Here is a 19,512-nt window from a genome sequence, read left to right on the forward strand (position 1 = left end):
GATTAATTAAGAGGCTGTGCCACTGCCTTGCTGTGATCTCAGTAACTGAACCGTTAAAGTGATTTATTCTTCACGGGGTAATTACATTCCCCCTTTCTCTGTTATCCATCCGCTGATCTGTGTTCAGCTCTTGGAGGTGCACGCACATGCGTTTGGGAGCAAACGTGTGGTCCTTAATTCGGCCTCTTCAGCGAGGAAATGTCCTGTCTTGCCCCTTCTGTTTTCTGTGCCTTTGCGTTACAGTTTCTGTAATACATGCAGACGTGCTATTCATATTGCTTCAAAGCTTCCAGACGCTTGTATAGCTCAAGGATCTCGCCAATTAACCACTATGGCCAGGCACTGCCGTGGCACGTTGCAGCAGTGTTGTTACACCACTAATTTTGATCGAGAGCTTCTGACCTGGTAATATGTCTCATGTTATCAAATACCTATTTCTGCTGCCTTACGTGCCAGCAGGTTTCTGCTGCATTTTTTAAAGCTGTGTTATGCTTCACGTGGATGAGTTTGGGAAACTCCTGTAGCCACAGATATGTGGAGTTTAGAGCTGGCCATCCTAATAGTCCCTCTGGCATCTGGTCTGCGCATGCAGGAATGAGTAGAAGCCTTTAGAGGAACAGTTCTTCTTCCTGGGAAATCTTTCTTATATTAATAATAACCAAGCATTAAATACAGACATATTCTCTTTTAAAAACACGGCATCCTTTTGTCTTCACGCGCTTAGCACATCACACACTCACACCCCCTTGCTGGCCGAGCTGCTTCCGTGCATTTCAGCATCACATTTTTTACTCACAAACGTGGTATCTGGATGCCTGCCCGGTCCCTGCTCAGTCCTGTTCAGCTTTCCGATGCTTCATTCGGGCCATAAACATTAGAGGGAGCTAAAGACTGCTGCGTGCGCCCAACTGGGTGGCTGGACAGTTGGACACTTCTGATTTCTGGCAGGGGTGGCCTGGAGCCTCGTCCCAGGGCTGGTGGACACTGGCTGGTTGGTGCCGCGGCCCTTCAGCTCCAGGAGTGCTACCAGGAGGGTCACCAAGAGGCCCCTGCCCTGTCCGGGAGGTGCATGGGCGTCCAGCCCAGCCCGTGCTGGTGTGGATGGAGGTGGTAGAGGCTGAAGCCTCTCCGCCGTAGAGTTCCCTGCTCCAAAATCCCAGCAAATCCACGGCTGGGTCATGCTTGAGAAACAGGCGTGTCTCCGAGGGGTCGGCGTGCCTGCCAGGGAGGACGTGTGCCTCTCCGTCACACAGGGAAGGGATTCGACGCCCACCAGAGCAGTACAGCGCCGGCGACCCCTCCCCGTTCAACGCTCATCTCCCCGGCACCACCACCCTTCTCTGTGCCTTACTCACCGTGCCGGCCCTGCCGCGGCTCATTAGATCCTATTTATTCGGCACGTGATGAAATAAATGATGATTCATATTGTGGCAGGAGCCAGAGGCTCAACTCAGGACCAATGTAAGGAAACAGCTACAGAAATAAGAAGGGATAATACGGATGGCACAGAAATCTGCATGGGACACTGTTGCCTGGGCTCTGTGGGATGGGGCAAGGTGTTTGCTACAGCATCTCCAGACCAACACAGCAGTGATCAGCAGTGTATGAGACAAAAGAAATACAGTCGAAGAATAGTGCCATATGGGAGACTTTAACATCCCCAAAATAAATCTGAGAACAAACGCTCCTAAAAATGGCACAGCACCGTTATTTCTGGATCTGATAGCCAACAGATTTCTTCACAAATTAGGCACTCAGCAAAAGGCAGCACTATTTTAGATGGGATAATCGTAAGATGATCAAAGCCTAACCACAGCAATAACTCTGGGTGGGGAAATCGGTGTGATTCAGTCGGTGTTAGGTGAAGGCTGACCAAATATAGGTCTGGAAATAAAGGGTCTCGGTTGCACAAGGGCAAGCTATGAGCAGCTGGAATGAAACCGGTGGGACTGGAGTGCTCGGAGTTTGATGGCAGAGGACACCTGGCTTTTCTTTACCTTGTAGAGGCAAAAAAAAACCCAAAACCATTTGGAATATGTATTCCAAGCAAAAGCTAGGAATGCAGAGGTAGCTCTTACCTGGCTGAGCAGCTCCTCTCAAAGGAGTTACATTAGGATGAAACGAAGCTCCGAGGAGGACTGCGTGGCAAAGACAGAGACATCTTGGGCGTTAGCCAGAGGAGGGCTAAAGCAGGACTTGCCAAACCCCGTGCTTAAGCGTAAGCCTTTATTTAAACCTTCAGCCAGGTGAGAAGATGAATCACGAGGCCCATGACCGACTCCAGCCACAGGCAGCAGCAGAGTCTCTGAGGGGCACAGCTGGAGATGCTCTCCTGGCCTTTGGGAAAACCTGGCCCTGCTCCGCTCCTGCTGAGCAACCGCCGCTCCCAAGGCCTGAGCAATTCCACCTGGAGCTGAAATCCTGTGGGAAAGCCAAACCCGCACCCCATGGCTCTCCAAAAGCCACACTTCACCATCTGAGCCCACAAACACGAGGCTGACCAAGGCCTTTTCCAGCCGGCGGAGGAGACGGCCGTGCCATGCTGTGCTCGTGCCACCAAGGCTCGTCCTGGTGCAGAGAGACCGGCCTGCCGCAGGGCGTTCAGGTGCAGCCGCTGACCACAGGCAGCGCAGGCAGGGCCAGACCCGTGTGCCGGGGTCTGCCAGGGTGCACATCACTCCCTGAGATGGCTACAGAGGGAGAACCTGCACACCTACACACCAGCCACAAAATGACTCCAAAATGGCACATTCTACAAAAAAAAAAAAAAAAAAAAGCCCAAATTGGTCTGTTTTGGTTGCCTGGACAGGAGTGGTGATTCACTGTAAAATGCACAGTGGTTCTTTCCTTCTCTGCCCCATCTCGTAAAACATTTTAAAAGCACAAAAAGGAAAACGAACCTTTTTTTGATCCAAAACAGCCCTTCGCGCCTTCCTCTCTGCATGCCCGGTGTGGTTTTGGGGCTCACTGACTGTTTAGGAGACCAGTCCGGGGCTGAGGGAATGCATGTTCTGCACTTCAGGGTTTTTTTCCGAGCAGATAGTGAACCAAACATTGGCTATCATCTGGATCGTCTCCTGTCACCAGTATAGCCAGGCTTAGACCCAAAATACTGAAGACACTTCATCTGCCTGCACGCCCACCCTCCTCCGTGCCCTGTGCCGAAGCCAAGCGCGACCCCACCGGCCACCCAAGTGCCGCGGCCGCTCGCATCCGATCGTGACCTGGTGGCTCAATTAAATCCTGAGAACAGGAGAACTGACACAAGCCACCACGTCACCCAAAGCCCCATTGACCCACTATGTCACCCAGGCCACCCCGGTGGCTCTGCAGCGGCCCCTTCGTTCTCACGGTGCTACCAGGCCAGCGTGGGCGGCATCGCCGCTGCTCCTGCTGTGGGGCTTTTCAACAGTGCAAATCACCGCAGACTTATTTATAGCACCCTTATCCCAGCGGAAGAGCCTATTTTGGGCCGATGCTCCAGCACTAGAGCAGCGCAGGTTATTTTAACCCCGCATTGGTTTATTTTCAGAGCTGCCCTTCTCCGCACGTGCTCCGAGATGGTTTCCAACTACCAGGCGCTTTCTAGGGGTGGTGATGTCAGGGGTGCAGGGGAAGAGGGACCATGCGAAGAAATTTTACAGAGATTAAAACCTCAATCAGCCTTCACAGCGAAGCTCCCTTTGACACCACCTGCCCGGGATCCACCCAGCATCTTGGAAGGTAGATCGCCTGCAGGATAGGCCATGAGCAAAGGGCAGGAGAGGAAGGGTTTCTGGAGCAGATAGCTGAGCACCCAAGGACAGGTGAGACAACATGCAAGAGGGAAAAGAGAGCAGGATACACAAGGGGGGGTAAGAAAAGGAGAGCTGAGAGCTGAATGCTCGTAAAAAGTCCAGGGGCGCGATATGGTGCCCCCAGGCACAGGAGGGAGCAATAGCTTTGTTCAACAGAGGCAGGAACGGTGTAGCAGGATGGGACACGGTCCTCGTCCTCTGCATCCAGGGGACCTCAGCTCTGGTCCCACCACGGGCCATCCCGGAGCAGCCTGGGAGGGGAGACTTCTGGAGCTGCCCCATCCGGATGCTGCAGGAAGCAGCTGCACCATTTTCCAAGCAGCGAGCACGGACTTCTCGGCAGCAACTTGCTGTGGGGCTTTCCCCACTCAGAGCTGCCCTCGCCAGCGTGCAGAGCTGGTCCACAGCAGAGCTCGCAGCCCCTTCCTCAAAGCCGGGGCTCTGCTGGGACAGCAGCGCCAGGCAGGGCGTCCCCACCAGCCATGGCAATGGCATCCAGAGAGCTCACAGCCCCATCCCCCGGCATGGCAGCAGGGCTGGAAAACTTACTTGTACCAGGCTAGAAAATACCTTAAAAATTAAAATAAGTTAAAAAAAAAAAATTCAACAAGGTCTTCCCTGCCCATGGAAGAAAGCACAGCAGGGCTCCTGCAGCTCTTCTCCCACATCCTGATCACCAGCTCCAGTCCCTGTTGGGGATCCCCAGCATCCCACCACACGCTCCCCTCTTGCCTCAGTTTCCCCCTCCGCAACCTGACAGATAAGGGGGGGGATGGAAAATGCGCCCGGGTGTCTCCAAGGGGTGGCAGGGCAGCAGGCAGCCTCCGTGCCACTGTTTGCAGCTGGCAGAGCACAGTGCTACACCGTGACCCTCCAACCCCCCTTTGGGGATTCGGTGGATCACACCATGCCGCTGGGAAAAGTGAGTCAGGACCTGAGCCGCTGCCAGCCCGTGTTCCTGGCATCGGAGCCTGCCACCCTGCAGCTCCAGCCCTGCCTGGCCCCCGGCCGCCCTCCCAGCCCCCTTGGGACCAGCAGTGGGCTGGGAAGGAGCTGGTGGAGCCTGGGAAGGATGACCATGGGAAGAGCCCTTGGATGGAGCACTGGGCCGGCTCGCTTCCCTCCCCGCCGCCTGCCCAAATCCCCCACGGCAGCCAGCGATGGCCCCGTGCCCAGCCTGCCCGCAGCCACGTGCCGACCACGTAGGTCTCAATGCATTTTTATTAAATTCTTACAAAACAGAATACAAAATTCTGGCATCAACAATTGTTATAAAGGAAAACTTCAATTCAGCTGTATCAGTTCACCTGGTACATACAGTAAAGTGCTTGTTTTTGTGGGTTTTTTTTTTTCCTTTTTGTTTTTTTTTTTTTCGTTTTCATTTTTATTTTCTAGCCAGCCCCCGAGCGGAGGCTGCCATTGTACAAACCAACAGTGCGTTAACATGACTCTTGTCGAACCAGCTTTGGCAGTCTTCATCAATTGTAAAGTGGAGAAAGTTTCTCCTGTTTTGATAAAAAAAAGTTAGCTTCACAGTAAACGTTTCTAACCAGTTCTAAGTCGAGTTAGTCGGCTGAAGGAAGGGCGGGGGGGAGGAGAGGAAGCCAAAACACTTAAAATTTCCAGCTTAAAAAAAAAAAAAATCTTTTTGAAGTTGGTTTCCAAGACAGATGCTCTATGGGGGGGAAAGGCTTTGAAAGAGGAAGAGGAGGAAGAAGGGCGTTGGCGAGAGGGGTTAGCTGGTGCTGGACTGCAGGTCGGGGAGCATCTGTCTGGAAACCACCCCAGGAGAGGCGCTGGCAGCGGGGAGGGGATGTCCGGCCCCGGCACAAGCATCTCACGAGCCGGCCCGGTGCGGTGCCGAGCCCCGCACTGCCGAGGCACCCATGGGTCCCCAACACCACCGCAAGTCAGGGCTAGAGGCGTTTCAGAGTCGATGGCCCAGCTCTAGAGACATTTAAGGATCCTCTGTAAACACACAGACCCTGCCCCGCATGCCGCACGCCAGAGCTGCTGGGAGCTCGCCATCCCGGTGGCACGGGTTCCCCCAGGAGTGCCGTGCCAGGAGCGCCGGGTCCACGGTCAAACCGACCCCCCGAGCCAAAACGCGAAGCCAAGCCTGGGCCGAGCAATCGGCAAAGAGCTCGGACGCTCCCCGGCACGTCCATCCCCCCGATGCAAACACCCGCAGCATCGGCCGGCTGCAGGCATCCCCGGCTGAGGCTGCCCACGCGCCGGCACAGCGCCCGCGGGGACGAGCTCCCGCACAGCACGGGTCACCCAGGCCACGCACCAGCCATCAGAAGAGAGCGTGTGTGTATATAAAGAAAAAAAAAAAAAAAAAAAAAAAAGAGTTAGGTCTTGCACATGGGACCGGGGGAAACTCGGTTTGCCAAGAAAAGCATGGGGGACCAAAAAAAAAAGTTTCAGAGACATCCCCCCGCCATCCCCTTCCCACAATTTTTTTTGTTTTTTAAAAAAGGCTGCGGCGTGCAGCATTAACAATAGCTTTCACAATACCAGCTCAAGGCATCGCGTACTGTACATCATTCAAGTATTTCTTAATATAAGACAACAAGGAATTATCTACAACTGATAAAACAAAATAAGCTATAAAAAGTAACAATGTACAATCAAGATGGATTTTTTTTTTTTTTCCTTTAAAGGAGGCCTCTCCGGGGTGTCCTGGTGCCTGCGTGGGGAGGGTCTCCCCTCGCCACCACCCTGCTCCTCCCCACCCCGTGCAGTGGGACCGGGGGCACCCGGGGGAGAGGGCAGATCGCACGTGTGAGGCGGTTTTGGGGGGGAGCCGCCCTCCCTGACCTGCTGATGCCGCTCGGCGGAAGGGCGAGAAAAGACGGTCCCTGCCCCAAACTCCATCAACACCCGAGATCATTATCTCCCAAGATAACTCACACACACCTCCCTGAAACAAAAAACAACATATATTGCATAGTATTGCTGTCAGCAGTCTTAAAATAAAAAGGAGAACTTTTTTCTTTTTTTTCAGAGACAGTGACTGTCCAGCTGAAGACCTGGGGAAGTCTCTTCCCCGGCTCAAAGCAAGCTCCCAAAGCCTTCACCTATGCGCACGATGGGCCGAGGCTGCTTTTTCAAAATATAAAGCTCAAAGCATTGAGTTGGAAGGGAGAGGAGATTGCTAACAAAGGGGGCACCCTCCTTCCCGGTGGGATGCGGGAATGGCAGCGGGCGCAGCTCGGTGGCACGACCCGCCGCAGGGAGCGGAGGTTTGCTGCTCTGCCTTGGTGCAGGGGGTGTTTGGAGGAGCTGGACGCCAGCCCGGCTCCGAGCACGGGCACCACTCGCTCGCCCGGACAAATCCAGCCCCGCGCGGCAGAAACCAGCCAAGGGCCTCGTCCCGATTCAGCATCCCAAGTCCTTCCCCCGCGTGCATTCCCTCCCTTCCCCAAAGCAAGCTCCGAGGAAAGGGCAACTCCGTGCACACACATGCATGAACACGCGTGAACACGGACGCACATGCACGCGTGTGAACGCACACGCCCAGCTCTCCCCAGCTGCCGGTCAGACCCTGCACTGCCCAGGTGCTGCTGCCCTGACCCCAAACCCTCCGGCCCCGCATCCCGAGCCCTCCCCAGGCTGCTCCCCCACGCCGTGGCCCTTGGGTGCTGCCGCCAGCCCGGCCGCTTGCCCGCCGGCATCCCCGCGGCACTTGGCACCCTCCGCACTCCCAGACCCTCCCGCCACAGCAGCCTCGGGGCCAGCCCGAAGCCACGCCAGGTCGCACCGCCCTGCAGCAGGTCCCAACGGTCTCTAACGGGGGTCCTTCGCTTTCCATAGAGCACCTCGCTATTCCCAGAGGGGTATTTTTTGGCTGCTCCGGCCACCCTGGAGACCTCATTCCTCCTTTGCACCTTCACGAGGGCACAGCCACCGGCGAGCAGCCCCTCCGAAAACAGGGGTGCAACACCCAACCCAACGCAACAGCACGGCCCCAGATGCCTGGGCATCCCCCTGGCTCTGACCTTACCCCCAGGGAGCTGCCAGCTGGAGCGCAGAAGGAAAGGAAGACATTTCTCCGTGCCCTGTAGAGAAGCACAGCTAGCAGTTTAAAACCAACAATAATTAAAACAAAAAAAAAAAAAACAAAAAAGAAAAAAAGAAAAAGAAAAAAGGGGATGAATAGCTTATTCTGGAAGCGGGCTGCCGAGGAGAGAGGGCGGCTCGGTGGGACGGGGCACTGCTCCCTCGCTGGCACCGTCTCTCCCCGGTCCAAGCGGTTCCCTGCACAACGCCCACCGCATCCTCCTGAAGCACAGCTGGGGACACCCCCGAGCACGGGACGGAGGGGGTCCCCGCGCCCGGGAGGTGCCTCCCGGACCCCCGGGAGGGGTGTTTTGTGGGATCTACCCCAACATCGGAGAAAGACCTGCAGCTCCGAGGGGAGGGATGAGGTTAAAACGCGACTCCTGTTGTTGAAAATGCGACCGAGGGTCTTTTGTTCACAGTATGAAATGAGCTGAAATCGTCAAAGCAGCCGCGGATACAAAGAGTCCTTTGGTGTCGGGGAGGGGGGGAAAAATGTCAGAGGAGAAACCAAGAGTCGGGAAACAAAAGTCCGTGTGTCTGTCAGATGTCCTTGAGTGTGCCCTGGGTGAAGCAACCTCACGCTTGATTTGATACCTTAAAAAAAAAAGATCTTAAACAAACCCTCCCACCCCCAGACCTACAAGATCAGCAAAACCTTGGAAGCCAGCCACAGGGACGAGTCCTGATCTTGTCACTAGCCAGAAACGGTGGGGTTTTTAGGGGTGGGGAGGGAAGAAAGAAAGAAGGAGGAGGAGGGGGGACATGGGGTACAGCAGGTCCGAGGGGCACAGCTCAGGCTTGGTCGGCCACCAGGACCAGCGGGGCCACCAGGTGCTGCCCGGCGGCCACCGCCTTGGCCAGGCTGCTCTTCTGCCGCCGCTTGGCCAGCTTGGACTCGGAGGGGGGGGAGAGCTGCATGGCCCGTGAGGTAGCTTTGATGATGATGGGTCGTGCTTCCTCCTCCGCCTCCTCCTCCTCGTCCTCGTCGCGCCGTGTCAGCTGGCGGTTGACGGCGATAGCCTCGGCAGCAAAGGAGGTGAGCTCTTTGGCACTGCTGTTCCTGCGAGGGAGGCAGGGGCTCAGAGTGGGATGTGGGGGGCTGGAGGGAGGTTGGGGTCAAATACCACGGTGTCCCCCCCTTGCATGCATGCCATGCCAGACCGGTCAGGCACCAAAAACATGGCTCAAACCCAAACCACTGCTGCAACTGCTGCCCCGACAGAGACCCACGGCAGAGACCCCGAAAAGCAGCAAGAGTGGAAGCAGCAGCCCGCCGGGGAGAGGAGCTAGGATTTGGGGGGCTGGGATGTGTGTCCCCCCCCCATCCCAGGGCCACCTGCGCTCACCTCTGCAGGATGATGGGGGTTGGCAGGGTGTTATCCGGGGCGCACTGCAACAGAACGCGGCCGGTCAGAGCTGGGCACCCCGCAGTGGGGTGTCCCCCACCCCAGCTTTTGGGAGCAGGGGGCAGGGAGGGGGGGGGGGGAGCAGCAGCACTCACCCCCTGCACCCAGGGGTGCTCCAGGACCTGGGCTGCGCTGAGCCGCTTCTTGGCATCTCTCACCAGCAGCTTGGAAATGAGGTCTTTGGCTCCAAAGGAGATGTGCGCCCAGTCCTTGTCGGGAAACTCGTACTTCCCCTCCTGGATGCTCTCGAAGAGCATGTTCTGAGGGGGGGGGGGAGAAATAAAAGGGGCTGAGCCGGGAGCGGTGCCGCCAAACCGGTGGCGGGTTTCGGCAATGCCGGGGTCCCCTGCGCACCTGGCAGGTGTGGCACGCCTCGCCCCGGTCCCAGCCGCAGTCAGAGCCGCAGTGGCCCACGAAGGGGGGGTACCCGCTCAGCATGATGTACAGGATGACGCCCAGGCTCCACAGGTCACAGCGCTTGTCATAGATGGACGCCTCCTCGTTGAAGGCTTCCACCACCTCCGGGGCCATGTACTCGGCGGAGCCGCACTGCGGGGAGAGGCGGGGGTGAGCCCCAGCACGGGGACCCAAAAGGATGGGGGACTGATGGGGCAGGCTGGGAGAACTGGGGGGGGGGGTCCTGCCAGAGCTACGGGGCTGCACCCCCTGAAATGAGGGCGTAGACACGGCTGCTTCCCGGGTTTGCTCCTGGCAGAGCAGATCACCCCCCTCCAGGTTTCCCACCACACCCTGCCACGCAAGGGATGCCACACCCTGCCTCTCTCGGGGTCACGCGACGGGGGGCTGCCACCCCAAAAAAAAAGGCCTAAAGGGGTGCAACCCCCTCCCAGGCACCCCCGCGGGGCAGCACCGGTGACGCTGGACCCACACCCCACAGCGCCGCTGCCGCCGCCACCCGACCAGCTCAGCGGGGCAGCGTCCGTCCCATTGCCTGGGAGCGGCTGCAAAACGCCGCGGGCAGGCGGCGGGGATGGGCCTGCTCTGCCTGTTCCCCTGCCTGTTCCCCTGCCTGACGCAGGCAGGGCTGCCGGAGCAGGCACTGCCACCGGAGCGGGCGCAGGACTTGGTGCCGGAGGAGTTAACGTGCAAGGAGAGGCGAGAGCCAGCGGCCCCATTCCCCTGTCACTCCGGGGACTCTGGGGCTTTCCAGCGCACGTGACCCGCAGCCCACACGGGCCTCGTGACGAGCGGAGAAAAAACCTGCAGCCAGCAGATAATCACCCCGTAACAGAGGCCTCGCCAGCCCCAGCAGCTGATGCCACCGCAAGAAAGAAAACCCAACCCCAACCACCACCCTGCAGCAGGGCTTTAACCCTGCAGGGACCGGGGTGGCCACCCCGGCCAACCCCACTGCAGAGAACGGGGAAACTCGAGACACCACAGAAGTTCAGCCCCTGCCCCAGGAGGAGGGCAAATGCAGCAGAACGAGGGGGCTGGAGTGTTTTGGCCCCCACCTCTGCTGTTGTGCACCCCGCATCGGCTGGGCTCTGCCTTCCCTGGCACGTGAGCACCCCAAAAACACCGGGGTACAGGGCAACACCCTGCACGGGGGGGCTCTGCTGCTGGCGATAAGAGGAGCGGGGCTTTCTGCGGGGGGGGGGGCACGCTCGGCCTTCCCCCTGAAGGGTGGGACTGCTCCTTGCAACACGGGGGTGACACCAAAAGCTTTTGGGGCGTCCACCCTGCAGGGTCTGCATCACACGCGAGCACCATCCTGCAGCGGGGGGGACCCCAGCCCCCTCTCACCCACAACCGGGGGAATCACGGTGGCCCCCCCCCAACCTCTCGCCTGACCCACTTCTCCCCGCGAGCGCCAGCCTCCACGCAGCCGCCTGCGCCGGGGCTGGCTGTTGCTAAGGCTCACGGCAGCCCGGGCTGTGCGCCAGCCCCCCCTGCGCCGCCCGGCCCCCCCCCCGCGTTATGTAACAGCATCTTGCCCGCCACCGCGGCGGAGGGGCACGCAGCACCGGCGAGGGGAGCGACAAGCAGGGAGGTGTCCACACGGAGCCCTGTCCCCAAAGCCTGTGGGGATGGAGGGCCCCCCCCCCCCCACGGACAGCCCTCCCCGCGTTTGCATGCTTACCGGGGTGAGCAGCTCCGGGGTGGAAATGGGGGAGCAATCGCCGTTGAGTTTGATGCCGCTTCCCAGGTCAAAGTCGCAGATCTTCACCGGGGAGACCTGGGGGGGGGGAAAGGAGCAGCCAGTGACCCCCCCGGCAGCCCCCTGGGGACCTGCAGCCCTGCTTTCACGCCCCAGCTGCTTGTCAATGCCCGGTCATGCTTCACACCAGCCCTTGTGCTGCGGCAGCAGCATCCCCCACGGGGACACGGCCCCCCCGGCAGCACCCCCCTGTGCCCACCCCGGCTGCTGCCCGCTCACCTGGTCTGGGCTCTCGCACAGAATATTTTCTGGTTTTAGATCCCTGTGCGCGATTCCTGGGGGGGGGAGAAAAGAGGATGAGGGCAAAAATCCCCCCCTACAAGACCCCTGTGGTGAAAGGTCTGGGGGTGGGACCGGGACCCCTCCCTCCCTGCCCCAAATCACTGCCTGCGTCACGGCAAAGGGCAAAAATTGCTGCTGGCCCCGAGTCCCGGCCGAACCGGAGGAACAGGCTCTGCACCACGAAAAGCCTCATGATGCAGCCGGGCCTGACCCTGCGCACCCGCCCGGGGCCGGCACTGTCCCCCGGGCAGGAGGATGCGGGGAGGCAGCACCCCCGAGGAGGGCACGGCGGGACCCCCGGGACAGCACCCCCCTGGGGAGGGCACGGCGGGACCCCCGGGGCATCCCAGCTCACCTTTGTTGTGCAAAAAGTGCAGGGCGCTGGCGATATCCTGCACCACCACGCTGGCCTCCAGCTCGTTGAAGTGGCGTCTCCGGTGGATGTGGGTCAGGATGGAGCCTGCGGCCGGGCGAGAGCAGAGCCGGGGCTCGCGGGGGCTCCCACCGCCCTGGCTTCCCCTGCCCCGGCACCACACTCACCTCCTCTCATCTTCTCGAACACCAGGTAAAACCTCTCCTCCTCCTCAAAGAACTCGATCAGCTCCAGGACATTCCTGCAAGGACAGCAGCATCAGCCCAGCATCCCCCCAAAAACCTCCCGGGATCCATCCCCCCCTCCCTGCAGCCCCCCACACCCCCAGCCAGCGCAGGTCCCCGGGAGGGGGACATGGGACAGGAAAATTGGGTTTCCAGTGATTGAAACCACACGGCCGGGGCCCCCCGGCTGCATTCCAGGGGGGAGAGGGACTTTCGGCGCCCGGCTCCGCTCCCTAATTGCTCGCAGACCCTCCTGGCTCGCTCGCCCCTCTCCAGAAACAGCCCCGCTCAGCAGCTTTCTGCGGCGGGACGGCAAACGCCGCCACAGCGGCTCGGCTCGCCCCTCGGCACCGCTCCAACTTGGCTGCCGCAGCCCCCATTGTCATGGCAAACTGCTTAACATCCCCCCGAGATGTTCCTGCGCCGGCCGGCGAGGCCAAGGGGAGGGCGGCCTGGCTGCAGCCCACTGGTGTCCCGAGCGTCAGCCCGGACTCAGCCTACTCCCCGTGCTCGCGGAGGGGGACGGTGGCTGCCCCGCGGTACCTGTGTCCCTGGCACTGATACAGCATCTCCACTTCCCGGAAGACCCTGCTGCGGATGTGTCCCAGGCGCTTCTCGATGATCTGAAACACAAAGGAGGGGAGACTCAGGGAGAGGCACCGCTGTTGGGGGGGCTGGCAGCTGCCGCACCCCCGCCCAGCCAGCGCTGGGGACCCCCGGGGCTGGGCGGAGGCAGACGGGGGGAGCCCGAAGGGGTTAAGGCAGCAGAACAGGCTGTTCCCGGCGGCGGTGCCAAGCCGCTCCCTCCCGGGGCCTCGGCCAAGGCAAGGTCCATGTGACGCTGCCGAGCCCCGGCAGCAGAGAAGGGCCCTTCACCCCGACGGGCCCTGGCACAGCAGGTGCCCAGCGGACGTGCCATGGGGCAGGGGGTCCCCACCCACAGCCTCGCGGGGGGGAGAGCTGGGTGCTCCCAACTGGCCCCAGCCCTTCGGGGCACACGGAGCCCCCCACCGCCACTCAGCCCTCCCCGCTGCCTCAGTTTCCCCACTGGGGCACCCAAAGGCCCGCCCGGGGCGATGCGGGAAGCCAAGTTCCCCTTGCATTTGGCTGCATTTTGACATGGGGCCCGTCCCAGCCCCCTTGCACCTTGGCTGGGAGGCTGCGGGGTGCGGGGGCACGGGACCACCATCCCCAACCCCAAAAGCAGCCGGTTCGTCTCGACCCCCTCCAGCGCCCACGTGCTCGCAGGGGCATGGAGACTACCCCCAGGGCAAGTAGGAGCTGGCCACCCTGCCAGCACCACACGCCCTTGCTTGCCCCGAGTCCCCAGACGCGTTGCAAGTGTTAATTTATCTCCCGCCTGCCCTAATTTACAGGGAGAGGAGCGTGGCTAAGGGGGTTGACCAAGGTCCTGGAGCTGGGTGGTGGCAGAGGATGGTGTGCCACCTGCACAGCCCGGCCCTGCCGCACTCCTGCCCCTCTCCTTCCCCTCCAGCCCATGAAACTGTCCTCTGCCAGCACTGGATGGTCATGGGAGCCGGGAGAGCCCGAGACGTGGAGGGCAGAAAGGGAAACTGAGGCAGGGTGTGGGAGGGAGCCGGGTCTGCAGCCCCGAGCAGCAGAGCTTTACCTTCACCGCGTACTCCTTGTTGGTGATGAGGTTAACGCAGGACTGGACTCTGGCATGGGCCCCTTCTCCCAGCACCTCCTCCTGCAGCTGGTAAACATCTGGCAGGGGAGAGGTCGCCTGAGCCACCGGCCCCGCCGCAGCACGGGACACCGTGGCTGTCCCTTCTCCCCGGGCTGTCCCCAAGCCTGGGAACACCAGGAGGGCCCCAACCCCAGGGTCCCCGGGCAGCCCCGCTCACCTTCGAACCTGCCGGAGAAGCTGTCGGTGGCTCTGCAGCGCTTCTTCTTCTTGTTCCTTTTCTTGGCATCGGGGATATCGATGGGCTGACTTGAAGGCATGTCTGCACCGGAGCAAAGCCACCGGCGTGAGTCGCCCCCCTCCGCCCCACGCTCCCCCAGCATCGCCACCCCCGGGGCAGCCCCCCAAAGCCTTCGGGGTGGCACAAAGGGCCAACATCCCAGGGGCGAGGATGGGAGGAGCCCCCTCGGGACGCAGCCCCGCAGGAGGGCACCCGCAGCTCACCGGGACGGGGCGGGCACTCGAAGTTGAAGACGGGCTCCAGGTGGTTGGACTGGTCAAACTCCAGGTCGAAGGGGTTTTGTCCCTGCGGGGGCCAAGAACTGGAGTGAGACGGCAGCTGCCGGATCAGCCGCCACCGGCCGCTTGGTACGGACACGGAGCCTGGCACGCTCCTGGTCTTGGCACACACTCTGCTCACCCGCCCCGCCGGCGCAGGACACCGGCTCGCGGTGCTGCTGCCGGAGGGACACAGCGGAGCCCCAGGCAGAGTCATAGGAGGAGGAGAAAGGGTTTGACCGCATCTCCTGATGGGGATGGTGCTGTGGTGTCATGCCTCCACGCCAGCAGCCCCAGGCCAGCACGCGGGGGACGATGAGAGGGGCTGGGGCCGTCCGCACCAACCCAACCCCAAATCTCCACCCAGACCTGAACTACAGTGAGGGGGGAGGGAAAAAAAGCCACAGGGCAGGACAGACTCCAGAGCCACCGCACCGCGTTCTCCCGGCTCCCCGCAAGGTCACGGTGGGCCGGAGCCCGTTCAGCCCCGCTCCGGTGAACGTCATGCCAGCTGGGCTGCACAACACCTGCGACCTGGCAGGATCAGGCCCCACCTCAACCCCCCCCCCCCGCACCTCAGATCGGCAAAGGGCATGGGAACCGCTGCCTCCCCCACCCCAAACCCCGGTGGCTCCCCAAAAGGGACATGGGTACCCTCTGCCCCCGGCTCCTCTGAGCCACCCCACAGTGGGACGGGGCAGCACTGGGGGTGCCCGGCCGGGGAGGCGAAAGGGCCCTGTCCTCTCCAGAGTTACGAAATCTGTTTGGGTGGAGGTGGTGGCTCCCGGCGGCGTTCCCAAACCCGCCCCGGTGCCCCGGTGCCCGGGCCTGCTGCCAGCCCCAGCGCGTCGCATGAACAGTGAACCCCGGCACCGCCGCCAGAAACGACCAGAAAGCGCTGGGGCGGCTCTCCGGGGGCCGGGGAGGTCCCCACCGCGGTGCGGGGGGTGCGTGTCTGTGTCACGCCAGGAGCACCCCCCCACCAAGCACCCCCCCAGATCGCCGGGGCTGAAACGCTCCTGCCCAGCGTTTTGCCAGCTTCTCCCCCCCCAAAAAAAAATCTGAATTTGCAGAGGGCAGCATTGCCCTTCGGCTGCCAGCCCCCCCCCGCCCAGCTGCAGGCCACGGTCCCCGCGTTAGGGCTGCCACCCCCCTGGGACAAGCGGCTCCGGCCCAAATCCCTGCACCACGGGCAGGATGAGGCCTCCCGGGGGGCACACGGGGGTCCGGGGCCCTGCCAGCTGCCGCAGCACCGACACACAAAAGGTTTGGGGGATGGGAGGCGCGGGGCGGACGCTGCGCACGGGCTCCATCAGCGCATCCGAGGTGTCGTCCCCGGCCCCCCCCGGCCCCAGCCACCCGGGGGGGGCGGTGGGGAGGGAGCCAAAGCCCAGCCAAAAGCCTTAAAAACAGGATTAGGTGTCAGCTAAAATAAGCCGGGCAGGTTTCGGGTGATCTCCCAGCATCCCTCGGAGCGCCGGGAGCCAAACTAAACAAAGATCCCACGAAGCCGCTCGGCCACACGCCGGGACAAGAGCGAGCATTCAGGGGAGCGGGACCCGGCGGGATCCGGCCCCCTCCCGCACACCCCGACCGTGACAGCGGCCGGGACGGATGCGGCGTGACGGGGCACGGGGCTGACGGTTCCCCGGGCCGGAGAACGTGCGGGCCGTGCTGCCAGGATCCGGCCCTCGCACAAGCCGCTTGCACAACAGGTCCCGGGCCGGGCCCGGCGAGCCCCCGCAGCCCCCAGCCCGCAGGCAGCCCGGCCCCCGCTGCGGCCCCGCACCCCGCGTGCAGATTAGGGGCGAACGGGTGCAGCTGGGGGGGTGGAGGGCACAGCGCGGCCCACCCACCCACCCCACGGGGGGACCCTCGTGGGAGCTGCAGCGGGGTGAGCAAAGCCTTGCTGCAGCAGCCCAGCGCCCACCCGGGGCGGGGGGGGGGCTGAGGACCCCCCCTCCGGGAGCGCCCCGGCCCCCGGCGCGGGGGGACAGGGGGGTCCTGGCTGCCCGGTTTGGGTGGCAGCGCCCCCGGCGCTTCCCTCCTTCGGGGGTGTCGGGGGGCGCGGCGGGCAGGAGGCGGCTCGGCCTCGTCCTCCTCCTCCTCCTCGTCCCCCCAGCCCCAGGCAGGGGATGCGGCGCAGAGCGCTGCAGAGCGCAGGATCCGGCCGCCGCGGGCCCGCACCGGCCCTGCCCGCACCGCAGCCCCGGAGCATCCCCGGAGCCCCCCCGGCGCAGCCCCGGAGCCCCCCCGGAGCATCCCCGGAACCCCCCCGGAGCATCCCCCGGGAGGGGAGCGGCCCCTTACCTTGAAGGAGCGGTGGAAACCCGGGATCTCTGATTTCTTCTGCACCATCTTGCTGCGGGGGGGGGCGGCGGGGGGCGGCGTTGCTGGGAGAAATGGGGGGGGGCGCAAAAAAATAAACGGGGGGGGGGAGGGAGGCGGAGGGACGGGCAGAGCCGGAGGGGAGTCCGGGGGGTGGCCGAGACCTGCGGGGAGAGGGGGGGGGGGGGGTCAGACGGCTGCGGCCCCGCACGGAGCCCCCGGCCCCCCGCCCCGGCGGCGCTCACCGGCGCGGCCCCGCAGAGCCGCCGCTGCTGGTGGTACCGCAGCCCGCACCGCCACCCGCTCCGCTCCGCTCCGCGCCGCCGCCGGGAGGGGACGCACCGCCGCCGCCCCCGACAGCTTTATAGCGGCGGCCGCGGCCCGCCCCGCACCGCCCCGCACCGCCCCCGCCGGGCGCCGCCGCCCCGGGCACCCCCCGCGCTGCGCCGCGGGACGGGGACACCCCCCCCGGGCCCCCACTGGGGACACAAACACCCCCCCCGGTACCCCCCGTGCTGCTCCGGGGACACAAACACCCCTCCCGGCCACCCCCCGGCGACATAAACACCCCCTCGGGCACGCCCCGTGCTGCTCCGGGCGCCCGGACACCCCCCCCCCCCCCCCCCGGGCGCTCTCCTCGGTGCAGCGGGGGACGGGGACACCCCCCGGGGGGCTCCCTGCAGCCCGGCAGCCCCTGTGCTGCAGCCAGGGCCAGGGACACCCCCCCGGCCACCCCCTTGCACTGCACCCAGAGACGGGGACACCCCCGGTCCCCCCCCTCCGCACTGCACCCAGAGACACGGGGCACCCCTCAAACCCCCCTGCGCCGCGCCGGGGGGTGAGGACACCCACCCACGCACCACCCCCCACCTCACCCCTGGGCACAGGGGCAGGGACACCCCCGGGGCACCCTATGCTGCACCCAGGGACAGGGACGCCCCTTTGGGGTCCGTCCCCCCCCCACCCGGGGACAGGGACACTCCGGCTCCGTGCTCGTTTTCCGTGGCCCCGCGCCCCACACACGCCACGAGCGGGGCAGCGCTCAGCCCCGCAGCCGGCGCCGCGCCGGGGGGGAGCGGGCCACGGGCTCGCGTCGCTCTGTCCCCGCAGGCCACCGAGGCCAGCAGCGGTGATGGGGGGGGGGGGGGGGGGAGGAGGGGGGGGGGGGGGGCTCGCGAGTGGGACCCCCACTCCAGCCTCGGCGGCACCGTGGGAGGCCGTCACCCTGCAGGGGGGGGTGTGTGTGTGTGTGTGTGTCCCACCCCACGTCTCGCATGACGCCAGCCGGGGCTGAGAACGGACGCGCTCGTTGCGCCCAGCAGCCGCCGCGGGGCCAATGGCCGCGGCCCCGCCGAGCGTGACCTCACCGCCCGCGCCGCCCATTGGCTGCGCGCCCCCGCCATGGCGCAGCCGGCCGGGCCCCGCGCCCGCCGCCCCCGGGGAGCCCCCGGCTCCGCCCCCGCCCGGCAGCGCGGCCCCGGCCCCGCCGTGCAGCCCCCGGCCCCGCCGCCACGCTCTGCCCCCCCCCCTCCTGCCCCCGCTCCTCGGGGACGCTCCGCGGCAGGAGCCGCAGCCCCCCAAGCCCCTGGTGCCATCCTGGTGCGGGGCCACCGCGGTGGGGGCCCGGCTGCCCCCCCGCCCCCCCCCCCGGCCCCTCCAAATCCGCCCAAATTCCTGCTTTCGCCAGGCCGCTCCCGCGTCCCGCTCGCAAGCGGAGCAGCCGGGGAAAACCAGGCACCCTGGGCCTTTCTTCATCAGCGCTGCTGACGAGGGCTTCCCCGTCCGCCCAGGCTGGCGGGGGGGCAGCCGTGGTGCGACAGGACGGGGGGGGATTTGCGGGGTTTTGGCTCCCAGGGTTAGAGGAGGGACAGGGGACGGGGACGGGGGACGGGGATGGTGCCGTGGGGCGCGCTGGCCGGTGGCACCCGTCGGGCAGCTCCAGCTCCGGCGGAGGAGCCACATGCCTCCAAAATTGCGCACGCTGCCATGTAGGTCACCGAGCCGGTAATGACAGGGCAGCAGTGCCGGCACCCACAGCCCTGGGGGGGCCGCCCAGGGCCAGCCGGGAGCTCCCTTAGCCCCCGGGGGTCCCAGTCGTCACGTGGGGTGCTGGAGCGCTCGCAGCCGGGCTCGCTGGCCCTGTGCTCGCTGCATGTGTGCTGCCTGTTTGCTGCGTGCTCGCTGCGTGCTCGCTGCATGTGCAATGCATGCTCTCCGTGTGTTGGCTGCATGTCATGTCATCCGCGTGTTCTACACGTGGCCACCGCATCCTCTGCGTGTCTGGTGCACGCTCAGTGCACGCTTGCTGCCCGCTGTGTGCTTGCCTCGTGGCCTTTGCATGACCTCTACATGTTTGCTGCACGCCAGGCGCATGCTTTCTCTGTGCTTGTTGCACACTCTGCACGCTCTCTGCACGCTCACTGTGTGTCTGCACACTCACTGCACGCTCAATGCATGCTTACTGCATACTCCCTCCGTGCTCGGTGCTCGTGCTCCACGCTCACTATTTGCTCCCTGCACGCTCCTGGCCTCTCTGCACGCTCGCTGCACGTCTGCATGCTCACTGCATGCTCACTACACACTCCCTCCATGCGCACTGCTCACGCTCCACACTCACTACTCGCTCCCTGCACGCTCCTGGCCTCT

At 63.6% G+C, this 19,512-nt stretch overlaps 1 protein-coding gene and 1 long non-coding RNA gene across 5 annotated transcripts; both read right to left on the reverse strand.

Moving 5' to 3' along the window:
* Positions 1-796: 796 nt before the first annotated feature.
* Positions 797-2,213, reverse strand: LOC142420403 (uncharacterized). The gene is made up of 2 exons (XR_012778737.1): positions 2,079-2,213; positions 797-1,473 (listed from the first exon to the last, which is right to left on the reverse strand). It is a non-coding gene; the product is annotated as an uncharacterized LOC142420403 (long non-coding RNA).
* A 2,787-nt stretch (positions 2,214-5,000) lies between these two features.
* MKNK2 (MAPK interacting serine/threonine kinase 2) lies at positions 5,001-17,196 on the reverse strand. Of its 4 annotated transcripts, none has more exons than XM_075523925.1 (14): positions 17,112-17,196; positions 16,849-17,030; positions 14,485-14,566; positions 14,201-14,302; positions 13,963-14,060; positions 12,876-12,955; positions 12,276-12,349; positions 12,091-12,195; positions 11,673-11,728; positions 11,376-11,471; positions 9,626-9,820; positions 9,367-9,531; positions 9,212-9,255; positions 5,001-7,861 (listed from the first exon to the last, which is right to left on the reverse strand). In XM_075523925.1, exons 2-14 carry the CDS (start codon positions 16,894-16,896, stop codon positions 7,693-7,695), a joined length of 1,314 nt encoding a protein of 437 aa, XP_075380040.1. In that variant the 5' UTR covers positions 16,897-17,030; positions 17,112-17,196; the 3' UTR covers positions 5,001-7,692. The 4 variants fall into 4 exon arrangements, with proteins under 4 accessions (XP_075380040.1, XP_075380038.1, XP_075380037.1 ...); XM_075523923.1 differs by lacking the exon at positions 5,001-7,861 and adding an exon at positions 8,244-8,925; XM_075523922.1 differs by lacking the exons at positions 5,001-7,861; positions 9,212-9,255 and adding an exon at positions 8,244-8,925.
* Between the last annotated feature and the right edge of the window lie 2,316 nt (positions 17,197-19,512).

This window comes from Mycteria americana, chromosome 24 (assembly GCF_035582795.1).
Source record: "Mycteria americana isolate JAX WOST 10 ecotype Jacksonville Zoo and Gardens chromosome 24, USCA_MyAme_1.0, whole genome shotgun sequence".
Taxonomy (NCBI): Eukaryota; Metazoa; Chordata; class Aves; order Ciconiiformes; family Ciconiidae; genus Mycteria; species Mycteria americana.